The sequence below is a fragment of the Thermobia domestica genome, chromosome 5 (genome assembly GCF_964235325.1).
Source record: "Thermobia domestica chromosome 5, izTheDome1.hap1.1, whole genome shotgun sequence".
NCBI classification, from domain to species: domain Eukaryota; kingdom Metazoa; phylum Arthropoda; class Insecta; order Zygentoma; family Lepismatidae; genus Thermobia; species Thermobia domestica.
The window spans coordinates 235,163,122-235,179,318 of NC_137458.1; the positions used below are offsets into that span (position 1 = coordinate 235,163,122).

Genomic DNA, 16,197 nt, shown 5'->3' on the forward strand with positions numbered 1-16,197 from the left:
TTTAGATTTGGTTATATCTAATTTTAATGTTGTTGTAACTAAAGATGTTTTGCCTATTATCAATATCGATTCATATCATTATCCCACTGAGATTCATATATTTAATACGATACGTCCCAAGGATACTGGTCGTTTACCAAGATACTCTTTTCATAGTGGTGAGTATTTAACCTTACATCATGAACTAGAGGATGTGGATTGGACTCATATTAGCTAAAAATATTAATTTGGCTGTTGATACAGTAGAGAATGTAATCACAACCAGTATGGATAATAATATTCCTAAGTGTACAGCAAAAATCGGGAGTTTTCCTTTATGGTATTCTAAAGATCTTATTTCCTTAATTGAGGCTAAAGACAAAGCGTATAGAAAATATAAAACTAAATCTGATGATGATTATATTGCTTTTGGAAATTATACACAGCAAGTTAAATATAAACTTCGTATAAATAGGAAAGCTTATATTTATGGAATAGAATGTTCTATAACAAAAAATCCTCATAAATTTTGGGGTTTTGTGAATAAACATAGTAATGGTTCAAAATCTTCTTTTGGTATTATGATTGTTAATAAATATGTAAGCGTTGATTTTGAGTTTAACGCCCCGTTCAGCAGCAACGCTATATGAGACGCGGACCTACTGATTAACGTGGAATCCGAACCACTTGAGCTCCTGCCGGGAATCGAACCCTGGTCCCCCGCGCCAAAGGCGCGTACGCTAACCACTTAGCTACGAAGGAGCTCAATGAATATTTAGATGACGCTAATAAACTTGTCAATGCATGAGCTAAGTTATTTGAATCGATATATCAAAAACGTACGTGTTATGATAAAACTGAATTTTCATGTAATGGTGGAAATATTAAGTTTTTTCCTAGTTTTGCTGTTAATTAGGTTATTAATGTATCCTCCTGCGGAATTGATGGTATACCAATTTTTATAATTAAAAAAATGTGTATATTATAGCTCCTATTCTTGCATCATTATTTAATTGGAGTACAAAAACTTCTACTTATCCTGAGAGTTGGAAAACTGTTGTTGTTTTTCCTATCCCTAAGATTATTGGGAAGGATTACACGGATTATAGATCAATTTCTATCATAGGAACGCCTAAAAGCTTTAATAAATGTGTATATAATTATCTCTATAACCATGTTTCTGTTGAAATCATGGATCAACAGCACGGTTTCATGGAAAATAAATCTACCTTGTCTAATTTAACATGCTTTATATATGGTATTATTCCTCCTATAAAAACCCAAAAACAAGTGCATGTAATGTACACTTTGATTTTTCTAAGGCTTTCGACAAACTTCCTTATGACATTTTAATCAACAAACTTAATTCATATGATTTATCACCAAATTTTATTAGATGGTATATTTCATATTTAACCTTTAGAAAATTTGTTGTAAGATATAAAAGTCATGTTTCTGATACTCATATTTTTTCTGGTGCTCTCAAGGGTTTCAATTTAGGTTTACTCTTGTTTCTTCTGTTTGTGAATGACTTAAAAGAAAATAATGTCGATTTCTTATGTATGCAAACGATTTGAAGATTTATCGTACTTACAAAAAATAATATTAATACTATTGTCACTTGGTCAAAAGTTAATGATCTACCTCTGAATATTGATAAAACATGTTTTGTATCCTTTAATTCAAAAACTAATCCTGTTCATTATAATTAGGTTGTTGACAATGTTTTAGTTAAAAAGCTTGTTTCTATTAAGGATCTGGGTATTACCTTTGGTATCTTTGATTCCAAATTGTTATTTGGAAACACCTGGAACGCATAGTTTCTAAAGCTAAAAGAAACTTAGAAATCATAAAATGGATTTCTAAAGACTTTCCCTTTGAAAACCTGCTTAATTTTCTATACTATGCTAACGTAAGAAGTCACCTTGAATACTGTACTAGTATTTGGAATAAACAAGCCCAGTACTGTCAAAAAGATATCGAAGTATTTTAAAATTTGTTTCTATCATGGTTAACATGGAAATTCAAATTTTTATCAGAGAAAACTCAGGATGAAATTAGGCACCTACTAAAACTATCTGAAAGAAGAACTTCATTCGATATTAAATTACTCCATAATGTTCTCACTGGCAAATTACTATTAACTGAGGCTGTTAATCTTGGTGTCCTTAACAAGCTAATAAGAAATTTTACAAATACAATCCAATTTTTAGTGACGTTCCGATATATAATGTTTGTCAAATGCCAACAATTATTTACAAATTATTATGTTTACTCCTGATTTTCCATCTATTCAAAGGAAGTCTATAGCCTAACATTTATCATTTTTTTTTTTGCATGTTTTAATTACACTGGTTTTAATATGTGTTATTATGTTACTTTAATGTACGTTTTCCCTTAATATTATTATATGTATGTCTGTTTTGTTATTTTTGTACTATTCTTGGGAATTGTAAATGGACTGGGAGTCTGTAATTTCGTGATACCAATAGAAAAATTATTATTATTATTAATGCTTCTTCTTACCCTCCTGCTCCTACTATTAATAGTATCTACTTATAATACAAAATCATATCAGTCTATGAGCAACGCTGATTCCTAATAGTTAACAATCGGCGCTCCGTTACGTTCGCTACCTGCTTACCTCTATGGATAGTAATGCTGCTGAACATGAACATGATTTTGTTATTATTAAGACAAGGGGCACATTAAATGTAAATAAGGTTGTAATTACTTACAAAAAATGACCAACTATTTATTACACGTCAAGCACAACATCATTTTTATTAACTACACAACATGAACACGTATGCGTAGACTACAAACAGTTGTAACTATTTACCTTTAGGGCAATCCAACGTTCACACACATTTTACCACCGACAAATATAAACCATACTACCACTAACAGATCATTGTAATCATATTTAGATTTGAGAATTGATATTTGTGTAATCGCAAGTTAACTGCGTAAACTGAACAAACAAACAAGCACACAAAGTTAAATATAAGTAATTAGAACTTTTAAATAATAATGATTTTAAACTACAGCACACAGCGAGCCGAAGGCTTGGGGAAATAACAATAACAATAATAATAATAATAATAATAATAATAATAATAATAATAATAATAATAATAATAATAATAATAATAATAATAATCTCTCTGTTTTGCTATAAAGTGAAACTGGAAGTGGGATCCAATATTCAAACCGGAAGATGTACTATTTCCGGTTTCAACAGAGATACAAGAACGCTGATGGAACTTATTCTTAAAACTATGAATCAATATCAAAAAGTCAAAAGTCCACTTCTCGCTTTCTCTTACTGTTTTTACTCCGATACGTGTACAGAAAATAAACGGTCGCACAAAGCTGTTCTATGATATTATTCATACTTATGCACAGCATAGTTCAGAAGACTGAAAACAAGAAAAATGAAATGAAATCTTTAAGTTTTACGTCCCACGGTTATGCCGGTTAGGCTAAAGGAGACGGTGATGATGAGAGATGAGTGAAATAGTGGAATCAAGAAAGTGGGAGGAAACGGGAGAACCCCGAGAAAACCCACGAGCACGGTGTTTGTCCACCACAAATTCCACACGGCGCGAGCTGGGATCGAACCAGGGACCCCAAGCACCGGAGGTGAGCGCTCTACCACTGAACCACCGCGCCCCCTCTGAAAACAAGAGATTCTATAATGATTACTGCGGATGGCGAAAGAAACCAACGTGATAATCAAGCTCGGGAATCGAACTTGGAATCCGTTCAGCACTCGTGCATTGACAGCTTCGCCAATATCAACCTGAATGCATACAAAGTTATCTGTACAAAAGTGCTGTTTTCCTGTAAATTGTGATACGATTCAAACAAAACGAAGTTCTGTTCCAACCTCACCACAAACCACCGCAATAAATCACTATATTAGAAGTTTTGGATTAAGCAATTATAGATAAAACATACTATGACGAACTATGCACGTAACATGCATACAGGAAAAATTCTCATTAATTAAAATACACACGAGAATATGTATTATTCATATTCTTAGCTTTTTACATACTTACACACAGGTTTAAAAAAAATGAATAAAAAAAAATAATAACAGTAGAATTAAACAGGACACACAACGCAGGTCAGTGCGTTAAACTAACATCTTCTCGAATAAAGTATTGCTCTTCCCACTTTTCTCATGAAGCCCCGCCCATGGGTCTAGAACTCAGGCGTAAAATGAAATATCAAACCCCTCATAACATACGAATTTTTATTAATTTCGTCTGCATACGTACTCCCATTGGCTGGAGAATTATTATATATAAGAAAGGTATGTGAGAATGTTATCACAATAGTTCTTACGGGTGAAGTTCAAACGTGAAGAAAGAGTGCATTATAATAAATAAATAAATATATATATATATATATATATATATATATATATATATATATATATATATAACTAAAATTAAAATGCAAAAATGAAACAAAATGCACTTCTTTAATTACGTTCAATATATCCTCAAAATTAGTTCATAATAAAGATTACTATAATTCTACAGCGGATTAACAGATTCATGGTCATCAAACTACATAAAGGGAACAAATCACAATACACCACAAAGGAGAATATTATCAGATGCTCAAGCAAAGAGAACAGTGTCTGACTCTGAACAATTCTTCATATTAAGTAAATTTTAAGATTAATTTTGTACATCAGTTTCTTGATTTATAAACTGAATCATGTTGTCAAATAATGACTGAGTCAAAACAATTTGAAATATTAAAAAGTTAATGTTACATTTATACGGAATATTTAGTCAAATTATACGTGTATTTATATACTACAACAACCGAAGTTCTTTTCTACACATCACAAGTGTTCAATACGATCACGTTTCATAATATGTTGAATGTCAACACGGCAATCAATTTCTTTCGAAATGCAGTGTAGTATGGGACCGACGATAAATTTCGTCTTTAACAGAAGTATGACCATCGTCAGAACTTTCACAGCCGATTCAACTGGTAATCGTTTGTTGTGTTCGCGCAATGCACTGCAAATATGGGAAGGAGGGAGGGAGGGAGGCTTCATCTTGTTGAAAATAGGGTCTATTAAAGTCTGTTTCAAGCTGTAGCATCAACTATTCAGTGAAGATCATGAGATAAGCCAATCTTTTGACTTTTTCCTTTTCCTGTGAAGAACAACAGATTACGCCCTTTGTCCTCCGAAATTATTTTAAATTTCGTCTATGCACACCAAACTAAGGTAAGTTCTGAGTACTTCAAATTTTTATACTGTGTTGATAAACTCTGTCAATTACATGAATGCTTTCTTCTCATTTCTAACAGTCATGTTCTTAAAAATATATAAAAACATATAACTTCGTATTTTTACAACTTAGAAGATAAGCTTACAACACTACATTACGAGCGACAGTGGAAGTATATGAACAACTATCGTGTATATCTGTGTTCAAGAAAAATGAAGGTAGACTTCCGCCAGTGGGTTTCCTTATATCTATTAAATTCATTTCTACAACAGTTTCTGAAATTGTTTAGGTTCCTTCATTTCGCCTGCATATAAATAATTTTATAAAATATGATAGACACGCTCAGGAATACTAACAATCATTTTACTTAAAATTCTGATATATATATATATAAAAGGGTGTCCCTTATTTTGGGTAATTTCGTGTTGCAATACGCACACCCCCCAAATGTTATTCTATTTTGTTAAAGTAGAGAACTTTTTTACTCTTTATTTCATCATGGTTATCAGCGTCTCCAAAAGCCCATGAGTACATAAACCCATGCAAATTGAACGCTGTTTTCATATTTTAACCTGGTTGTTGGGATTCTAACCCGCTGTGCAGCGTTGTCGCCTTTCACAAACCCTACTTGTCAGCTTTTACAAGATATCCTACATCTCGGTCAGTTATCAATCTCACATAACCATGGTTCTACTCATCATGCTCTACCACCTTGCATTACACTAGTTAACAAAGGTTTTGTTACATAAAAGGAAATACCTGTTCTTAAAGGAACTTTTTGCGCTGAATTTGAATATGCACTCGGTTTTTCTCCATCACGTACGATTTTCCCGTAACAGAGGGATTTTCGGGAAAATCCCTCAAAAATTTCCCTTTTCGTTTATTTTACACCCCAAGATCTTGTCCCCTTGCATATACTAACATAGAAATTATACCTAAGTATACTTTGATTCATATTTAACAAACCCTCCAAGTTTCGTAATAATCGCTTTATTCTTTCTAGAGATATAAATATGTTTGTATGTATACTGTGTGTACTGTTTATTGCACCTTATAGTAATGCTTTCAGATCTCTTAAGTTGAGGTAAAACGTTTTGCTTTATTACCACAAACACATATATAAAATATAATACAATATAATTTACAAGTGTGACAATTTACAATAAACAATAATACAAATGTACCAAAAGGTCATGAAAAGACAATCAAAACTATCACAATATATGAAACTTCCATTGGGTTACAAAAACGTACACTACTTCCTTCTTTTGTAAGAAATATTGCATTCTCTAACAAGACCCCAACAATAGTCCCCCATCATTGAAGGATCCCATCGTCCCTGGTACCTTTTCTCCATTGCCATTATATCTTGGTGGAATATTTCCCCCTGTTCGTCGCTGAGAGCACCTAGGTTAGCAGGAAAGAAGCTGAAGTGGGAGTGCAAAAAGTGGATTTTTAAAGACATCCTACAACCCAACTCTTTGTATTTCTGTATCATGTCCTGTACGATTTCTGTGTAACTCTCAGCTTTGTTATTGCCCAGAAAGTTGCGCACAACACACTTAAATGCTGTCCAGGCAGCTAGCTCAGCACTGTTTAACTTGCTGTCAAAGCTATCATCAAGCATTAATTTCCTAATTTGGGGACCAATAAACACTCCCGCTGAAATCTTAGCATCACTCAGGTTAGGGAACTTATCTCGCAAATACTTGAAACCTTCACCAGATGTGTCCAGGCTTTGACAAAGTTTTTCATAAGTCCTAACTTGATATGAAATGGCGGTAGTAATATCTTATTAGGATCTACCAAAGGAGCGTATTTGACGTTGCATTCTTCAGGTACGTAATTCACTCTAGGTTCCCATTCCTTCACTTCATAATGTTTGTCATCAGCTCGGCTATCCCATAAACATAAAAAACATTGGTACTTCGTGTAACCGCACTGCAGTCCTAATAAAATACCAACTACCTTGAGATCACAACATATTTGCCAACAATGGTCCTTGTAATTTATAAGATTTAGCAAAGTTGACATGGTGTCATAGGATTCCTCAATCTTCACTGAGTGCGCAAGTGGTATAGAAGGTTTTTTATTTCCATTATGTAAAAGGACAGCTTTAAGGCTGACCTTTGACGCGTCGATAAATAACCTCCATTCTTCTGGAACGTAAGGAATTCCTAGCTCCGCCATCAACCCATTTATATCCGTACATACGCACACATTATCTTGCATTGAGAAATAGCTTGAAAATTGAACATGCCTTTTCCTGTACACTGATATGTTCATTTCTGCATCCAAAAAGTTCCACTGCTGGAGCCTTGATCCCAGAAGTTCCGCCTCTTGTTTTGTCAGATGCAAATCACGGACTAAGTCATTAAGTTCACATTGCCGGATGAAATGTGGCTCGCGAACACAGTCAGGGATGAACGTTGGATCCTTGGATGTACATGTTGATGTCGATGGTTCATCAAGGTCATGATCATCATCAGAGTCTTTTGGCCATATCTCTTCCCAGTTGGTAGGGGGCTCGGAAAGTGGAAGTTCATCCCCGTGCGGAATAGGTCTAATTGCGGATTTAACGTTTTGATAACTTATTGTGTATTTGCTTTTTTTAGAATGTCCCTTAACTACTGTGAGACAAAAATAACAATCATCCAGATGGTTGGTGGGTTCTCTCCACACCATTGGTACAGCAAATTTCATGAACCTCTGTTTCCCTTTGGCCCATGCAAGTAAAGTGACGTAGCACGACGCACAAATTATGTTGGGTGCCCAAGTTTTGTCCTGATCTCCCACACGATATCCGAAATATATACGCGTATAATATGCTAGTTTCACCGATGGCGTAATGGATCTACACTGTCCTTTAACTACAAACTGGCCACACACATAACAAAAACTATTTGGTGAGTTAACACACGAACGCCGTCCTCTTGACGCCATTGTACTGATCACAAACTAAACTTCTGGTCTTAGTTGGGTATAATGCCGTTAAGATCAAACATGAAAGCACTCTTAGCAGCAAAGACAACTTTGAAAGTGAAGTAGTGTTAAACCACACGTCAATATAAAAATGTACAAAACTCCCTCACCAGGTGTCAAGAACACAAGAAAGAAAGAAATGCGCGGGGGGAGAGGGGAAACTATACCGTAGTGGAAAATTCAGACTGCATTAGTTCATTGTTGTCAACAATGAGTCTGTATTCCATTCTTTCTTTCTTTTGCATTCTGTTACATTTGATAACAAATATCGATAACCATTTCATGAACAAAACGAAAAAACTTGGAGAATTGTATATATATGTATTAAGATATACATATACTGTACGTTTAAACAAAATATACGTTGGAAGTACATTCTATTTTTATACACGTTTCTACTTTACAGAGAGCAATACAAGTGTGTTGTTGACTATTGTAAATATTCATTTTTATGTCTGTGTTTGTAGTAATAAAGCAAATCGTTTTTACCCCAACTCAGGAGATCTGAAAGCATTACTATCAGATGCAATAAACAGTGCACACAGTATACATACAAATATATTTATTTCTCTAGAAAGAACAAAGCGATTTTTACGAAACTTTTAGGGTTTATTAAATATAAATCAAGGTATACTTAGGTATAATTTCTATGTTACTATATGTAAGGGGACAGGAGCTAGGGGAATAAAATATCTGAAAAAGGGAAATTTTTGAGGGAATTTCCCGAAAATCCCTCTGTTACGAGAAAACTGTACGTGATGGAGAGAAACCGAGTGCATATTCGAATTCAGCGCAAACAGTTCCTTTAAGATCAGGTGATTTTTCTCATGTAACAAACAAAAAGTTTAAATTTGTTAACTGGTGTTATAGGTTTTAAAGCATACAGAACTAGTGACCTTTTGCGAGTTATTGTATCTTTTCCAAACTCAATTTCTCCCTTCTGTTGATGGCAACACTGTTCAGCGGATGCTTCTAGACTTAAAAGTTAACGCAAACAATTTCTTATCAGTATCTGGTTTAAGGTGTACAAACCGTTAGTGCCTCACTCCCTGTGTGCGCCAACACATATTACACATTATTTCTCGAACAGTTTGCAACACTGATCTGCCTTTACAATCTCTTTTGTCTTTGTTTTCATTGCTGCTTCCAATGATTATATTCAATTTAGGTCATTTCATTTACAAAAACACAACTTTGTCTTGGGTTGGCAACACTGTTCATCTGGTGCTGTTTGTCAATACACGAACAGATGTCGCTCTTTCTCTAGTTGCTTCATGCAAAGTTTCGTTTCTCTGTCTCTTTTAGTTTTTCCGTTATCACGGTTGGAAATTCAAAATTATAATATAATGTGGAAACGCCATATCATGACTTTTGTCGTCAAGTCGGCACGGGTTAACGTTCTCGTAGCGAGCTGCTATTTCACTAATGCGTGTTTATGGTTACATAGAATACATTTGGGGTGGGGGGGTGCGTATCGCAACACGAAATTACTCAAAATAAGGGACACCTTTATATATATATATATACAGTATATATATATATATATATATATATATATATATATATATATATATATATATATATATATCTTACACTTCCAAATTTTCAGTTCTGCCCTCGGACCTTGTTCGTGGGTTAAAAAATAGAAGAAAAAGTAAAAAAAAGTCAAAGAAATAGAAAAGAACGGATTCACCATGATAGAGAAATGCACGGAACACCTTGTGGATAGAGTTTTCTCCTGGTTATACGGTTAGCGTACGCGTCTCTAAAAATATTAATACACTGGAGAAAAAAATTTCCACTCACGCCATCTACCTTCAGTAAATAAACGATTCCTTATTTTAAATCAGATTCCAACGAAGAAAGAAAGCCTTATAGCAGAAAGAGAAAAAAAATTCGATCGTTGGCTTGACACTATTAGATTAAAATACATCCACGTTTTCACAAATCCGAAACAAAGACTGAAGAAAATAATGAGTTGGACTACTTATATTTCCTAGATTACAACTGCTTGAATAAGATTTTTACTCAAAGTTTGCACACAGCGTTAACCTTCCACTACCCCCATCTCCGAAACTTACCCAATTTAACAGCTATTACACCAATCCCAATAAGAAATCAGGAGTCTACGAGATAAAGTGTCATTGCTTGGAGGATTATATATGCACAACAAGAAGAACTTTAAAGGTATGAGTGAAAGAATATCTTAAATACGCCACAACAGAACACCTGGTTTCGAGTCTTTTCAAACAAATCATAACATAGACTTATCAACATCATATGTATTCGCTGTTATTGGCAGGTGACCTACTGCAAACTGAGAAACTTCCATACAACACGGTCTCCCGCTAACCTCTTCATCTTCACGTACAGTTTTCCTGTTTTGATAATACCCTCCATTGACTGTAGCCTTTTGTTCCTCTCCCTCTTTTCTCTGCCACCAGACCTAGCACGTCCCTTATACAGAGGCTGTTCAGTCTACATTTGGCCAATTTCGACTTACCTAAAAATTTAGAAGAATCCATGGCGTCAGACCCGTAAGTGCTTGATGAGTGTCCCTTGGTTCCTAACAATAGCCCGACAGCGTAATTTCCACTGTAATAGGCTTCTCTGAAGAACTGGGAGGGGAATCTTGTCCCATTCCCTTTGCACAGCTTTCCAAAGTCCTTCCACAGCTGTCACAGGCCGTTTTCCCAAAGCCCGCTTCTGCAATCCAAATCCACAATAGTTTATAGTACTTGCATCTGGAGATTTAACAGGTACCTCATTGAAAAGTATCACCTGTATACTACTTGCCTCCTCCATCTTCCTGTAGAATGCGAGGGACGATCGTGAGGTATGTGATGAGGCCTTGTCCATGTGAATGCGCACCAGATTAGCGTCATTTTTGTACATTGTTGGAATCTCATGCTCGTAGATGGGCCGCATGATCTGCTCCTGAAAATACTGCGAATTTATTTTGCAATTCTTCGCCACCCTACGAATCTTCAGTTTACCTCGGTAACAGTAGCCAGTAACAACCATGAATCCTTTTGGGAAGGATTCTTTACAGACACGGACCCACCTTCTGAAGTTCTTGGCGCCTTTCTCTCGGCACATGATAGCTCTCAGTTTGCCGCAGTCGGAAAGGTAAATTCGTGCTTCATCGAGCGTTACGACGTACATCCACCTTTGTTTTGCCAAAAACTGTTCGTACAGCATCCGGGCGTTACACTTTCGTTCCTTTTGGTGGGCATCCGTGAGAAGATGGCCGCGAGCTTTCATGACCTTTTCCAGCTTGAGTTGATGGTGTAACGTCCGGCTCACAGTCCCCAAAGACACGTCAAGACGATTAGCCATACACCTTTGTGTTGGCGGATTTTCTTGCATTGCGATTTTGCGAAGTTTCCTCTGCATGGTGAAGGTGGCCTTGGTGCATTCCCGCTTCCTAGGCAACTTCGTTGGTGATCCAAATGGTGGAGCTTCGTTGCCCTTGTACTTTTTAATAACATTTTTTATTCCACTTAAACTGATGTTGCAACCATTCTTCTTGAACTGTTTTCTAACGACAGAAACACTAAAGTGGGCGTCATAAAGAGCCTCAACATAGCCTTCCCAAAACCGGCTTAGTTTGGGCGGCATTTTGATCACAGAGCGGAAACCCACACACTTGGAAAGAAATTAAACACAACACTCACAACAATGGTCCTGTTTTGTGCGTTATTGTCGTCCGCGCGGAAAAACAACTCCGTTCCCAGGAAGCTACTGCAAAACACTGCAGGACGCCTCGAGCCAGGTCGGGTGAGTCCATTCAGCCCGGGAGGAGGAAGGAACAAAATCGGCCAGATGTAGGCTGAACAACCTCTGTAATACAGTTGTTTCTTAGCCGATGTTCCAACCACTTTCTCTTCCTCCTTTATATTACAATTAAAATGGCTCTTTATTCCTCTATTATTTCTAACACCTACCTATTCGTTTTCTGTTCGACCGGCTAAATCTTTCCATTTTTCTCCGTACCTTTATTCTTTTTTTTTTTTCATTGCTTTTAGATGATGTCCATATCTCGGTCCCATAAAGCACAATACTAAACACGAAACTTTTATGAGTGTTTTTTTTTTTTTTTTAATTATTTATTCAAGAACCTACAAAATACGTTTTTCTTTTTCCTAAGTGCTCCTTTCGCCATTCATATTCTTGCTTTCATTTCACATTCGCACTTCAAATCATCACTAATAATACTACTCAGGCATATCAAAAACTAGTCACTTGTTCTACTTTTTCTCTGTATGAAAGGTACAGGTATGTAACCGGGCCAAGTGTGTAAAATGAGAAGCATGTTATGATAAAGAAGGAGAATAGACTGTGGTTGGTAATTTTACTTAATTACCTTTGTTGATATGATATGAAGAAAGTCGGTGTTGCAATGTGAATAAAGTTTATAGAAGTCGTAATAATAATGATGATAGTGGACTAAGATGTAAGAATTCTGTAGACAATTAGCATCAAGGATTAATTTGTTCGTATCTCTGCCACACGTGGAAAGATTTAGTAATTATATCACTGAATTAGATTAAGGCTACCAGGCGTTGAATAACATAGGCAATATAGTAGGAATTGAATTTCGGCTAGATAGATACCTTTTAGCCACTTCACTCTCTCACCCCTTACTACTATATTTGACACAGACATCTCCATTTCTATCACCATTGTTTTTGTCTCTTTAACGTTTATTTTCAATAAGCTCGAGAATTTTTTTTAAGCTAACAACGAAATAGAAAGACTTTTTTTTTTTTGAAAATCTGTTTATTTTTCTTAAAAAAATGAAAAACTCAGCATAGAAAAGGATTCGTTAAGTGAGGAATGGAAGACAGTAATTAAAAAATGCTCACGGTATTGGTCTAACAATAAATACATTAACACTCCCTGCCCGACCAAATAATATACACATTAAGACCGCAATTTCACAGTCTGCTATAGTACTACAAGGTAGTCAAAAAGTTCTTGCCGTTCTAGAGAAGTGATAAAGAGCTATACAGTGGATAGTAAAGTAATCTCCGTCAGCATCCAAAGTTCCTGCAGCTGCACAATACCCTGGTGATAAAACTCAGTGGTCGTGGATGCAAAGAAGTTCGTGAGTGCGGTTTGCAGGTCTTACTTATTTGCGAAGGATCTCCCACGGAGATGGTTGTCGAGGGAATGAAACACGTGGTAATCTGTTGGCACAAAGTCCGGTGAATACGGTGCATGGCAGTGCCTTCCAATCAAGTTGCTGAAGGGTCTTCCAAGTCCACTTTGCCATATGTGACTTGGCATTGTCTTGCAGGAACAACACACCCTTGCAATTTACGAATATCGGCTTCTTCTATCCCATTGCACGGTGCACCCTTTGCCATTTCTAAAAGTAGAGATCAGCAATATTGTATAACCAGGTAAAAGGAGCTCGTAATGCGACAATTCCACCCTATAGAGAGCACAACCTGTTGTGGGTGCAGAGATGGTCTTGCATGTGAGGAACACGGTCACGTGGCTACAATCAATGTCTAGTACGCTTGGGAGTGTCATAGAGGACCCACTTCCCGTCACCAGAACCAAGTGCTCAGGTGCAGAGTAAGCACGGACAAACAGACTGTTACTTGCTGTTCCTTGTTGGCTGCCGACAATGTGTGGGATACCCATTTCCTTAACTTGTCGGACCTTTCTATCCCATGTATGTGCAGCCTGACGGTTTTAGCGGAAACATGGAATTTTCTGCAAGTTACACGTTAGACCACTGCCTTCCTCGATGGCTGCTTTAAGGGTCTCGTCATCCCCCACACGTAGTCGTCCACTGCGAGGTTTGTCCGAAGGCCTCATATCTCCCAAACGGAATTTCTGGAACCAATGCCTGGCGGTGCATTCGTTTACGGCATCTCCCCAAATACCTGGCATATGCGGCGACTTGATGCGCCAACTGACAAGCCCATTTTAAAACTCATACAATAAACACACGCAAACAAGCTTCTTCGCTACCTCTATTTCTCTTTGACGCTGGGCGAGCTATGATTGCTGTACGTGCACAACGTGCCTGTATTACTGAAGATCGATGGTCAGACTAATTCCCGATCACTTGGCACGCACGTGCGTCATTTCGTTTTCTCTCTGAGCGCATGATTAATGGTACGTCAGAAATGGCAAGAGCTTTTTTCGTTTCCTTGTATTTGTTATGTAAATGAGAACTACCGACAAGATGTTTTTCACATTGCTATATCCTGGTGAGTCCGTTTCTTTTTATTTTCTTGATATTTCTTTCTAACTTTTTCCCCTATTTTTATCCTCCGTGAACGAATTACATTCCAGGGAAGAGCTCAAAGTTTAAAGTGTAAGATATTTTCAGTAACCAAAATTTTACGTAAGTAAAACGATTAAATAATTTTAATCATAACTATATTTTATTATGTTCTTTATAATTACTTCGAATTCAAAGTAAGTTGAGAATTATGTTTATCTCAACACAGACATTTAATAACACGCTAGAGAAAATACATGACAGCAAAAACAAGTGTAGGTTCACTCCAGCCTCCTAATTTAACCGTATTACACCAAATTTTCTTTGATATGTCATTTGAAACAATTGGCCAATCACTTTTCGAATTTACTGTTCTACGAAGTATCGAAAAACAACAAACATACTTTTCGAGTTCTGTGTGCTTCGATAAATGGGAATACGAAATTCGAACATCTTTCCTAATTTCATTATACATACAAGACATGTCGTTTCTTCAACTTTCATTTCTTTTTAAATAATAAAAAATATAGAGATCTAACACAACATTACTAAATGATGAACTAAAGAATAGTAACTGGGTAGAATGACCAAGAATAAGATCTGGGTGTGGATTTATCTTTGATTTTCCATGTGGATATTATCTGTTTGCATGAATGATCTCACGTTAACTAGTGGTTCCATCTCATATGTTTTAGATACTGAGAAAGTAAAACTATTCCAAATCTTTTAAGTTTGTATTGCAGGTTGAAGCACATAGCTTTAGTATCAACCATTTTACTTGAGAAGAATTTTAGTGTAATAAAGTTTGAATGAAATATTTTTAAAATTAAAAAAGCAAAAAAGTTACAAGTAAAAATATACAAACCTGTACATCTTACGCAGCGGTTTATTTATTTTACGTATCTTAACCTCATAATTCCTTTCACCTCGTGTATATATCTCATAAATCACAAAATTTCGTGCTCGACGCTCTCTATATCCTAATTGCTCACCCAATTCATATAAGGCCATCGGGCTATGTTTCAAGAGAGCGATAAGCGCATTTGGACAATCCTATAATTATAAAGACAATTTCCATTACAATATCACAAAACGTTTTGCTAGCGATTATTACAGATACTAATCAGTTTAAAGGAAACACCTGGAGTTGAAAACGCTAGCTGTCTGGGTAAGTGACGGTCATCCGGCGACTGCAGCAGTAGACTCTTGGCGGTGTGTTAGGGCGAACTGCGTACTACGTAAGGAGCAGTAGAACGGTAGTGTGCTGTGAACTGAGCAGACGGTGATACTGTAAAATAGTGACCTCTCTGACTTTGAACTGTTGATGCTCGGTTACATGATGCGAGCATGAAGCATGTAAAATATGTTGTGTGTGTGTCACGAGGGCAGTGCCCACGGTGATTATGGCCTACAAAACTCATGGCAAAACCCCACCTCAAAGACGAATAGTGGTTCGAAGAAAACCCTCAGTGACAGGTCCCGCCAAACACTAAAATGAACATCATGCGACTGCGGTGCAAGTGACGGAGAAATTCAGGTGAACCTCCCACGACTTCAGTCCACGGAGAGTTACATGGCATGAATATACGGGGTCGGATTGCATGGCGAAACTACTGATAATGGACCATAACGCTTTAGGGATAAGGGACCACGATATAATCAAATGAATCATCGCTCACTTTACTTCAAACCATGAGCCGTGTTTATCTGGCGGGAGCCGGAAGA

The 16,197-nt window shown here is 36.5% G+C and overlaps 1 protein-coding gene across 2 annotated transcripts in view; it reads right to left on the reverse strand.

Annotated features, from left to right (window-relative positions):
• The window catches only part of LOC145686458 (uncharacterized), a 136,753-nt gene that overhangs the window by 60,825 nt on the left and 59,731 nt on the right, over positions 1-16,197 (reverse strand). For both annotated transcript variants that reach the window (XM_081759775.1, XM_081759776.1), the window contains one exon: positions 15,338-15,525. In XM_081759775.1, coding sequence (XP_081615901.1) covers positions 15,338-15,525 — 188 coding nt within the window. The remainder of the gene's footprint in view (positions 1-15,337; positions 15,526-16,197) is intronic.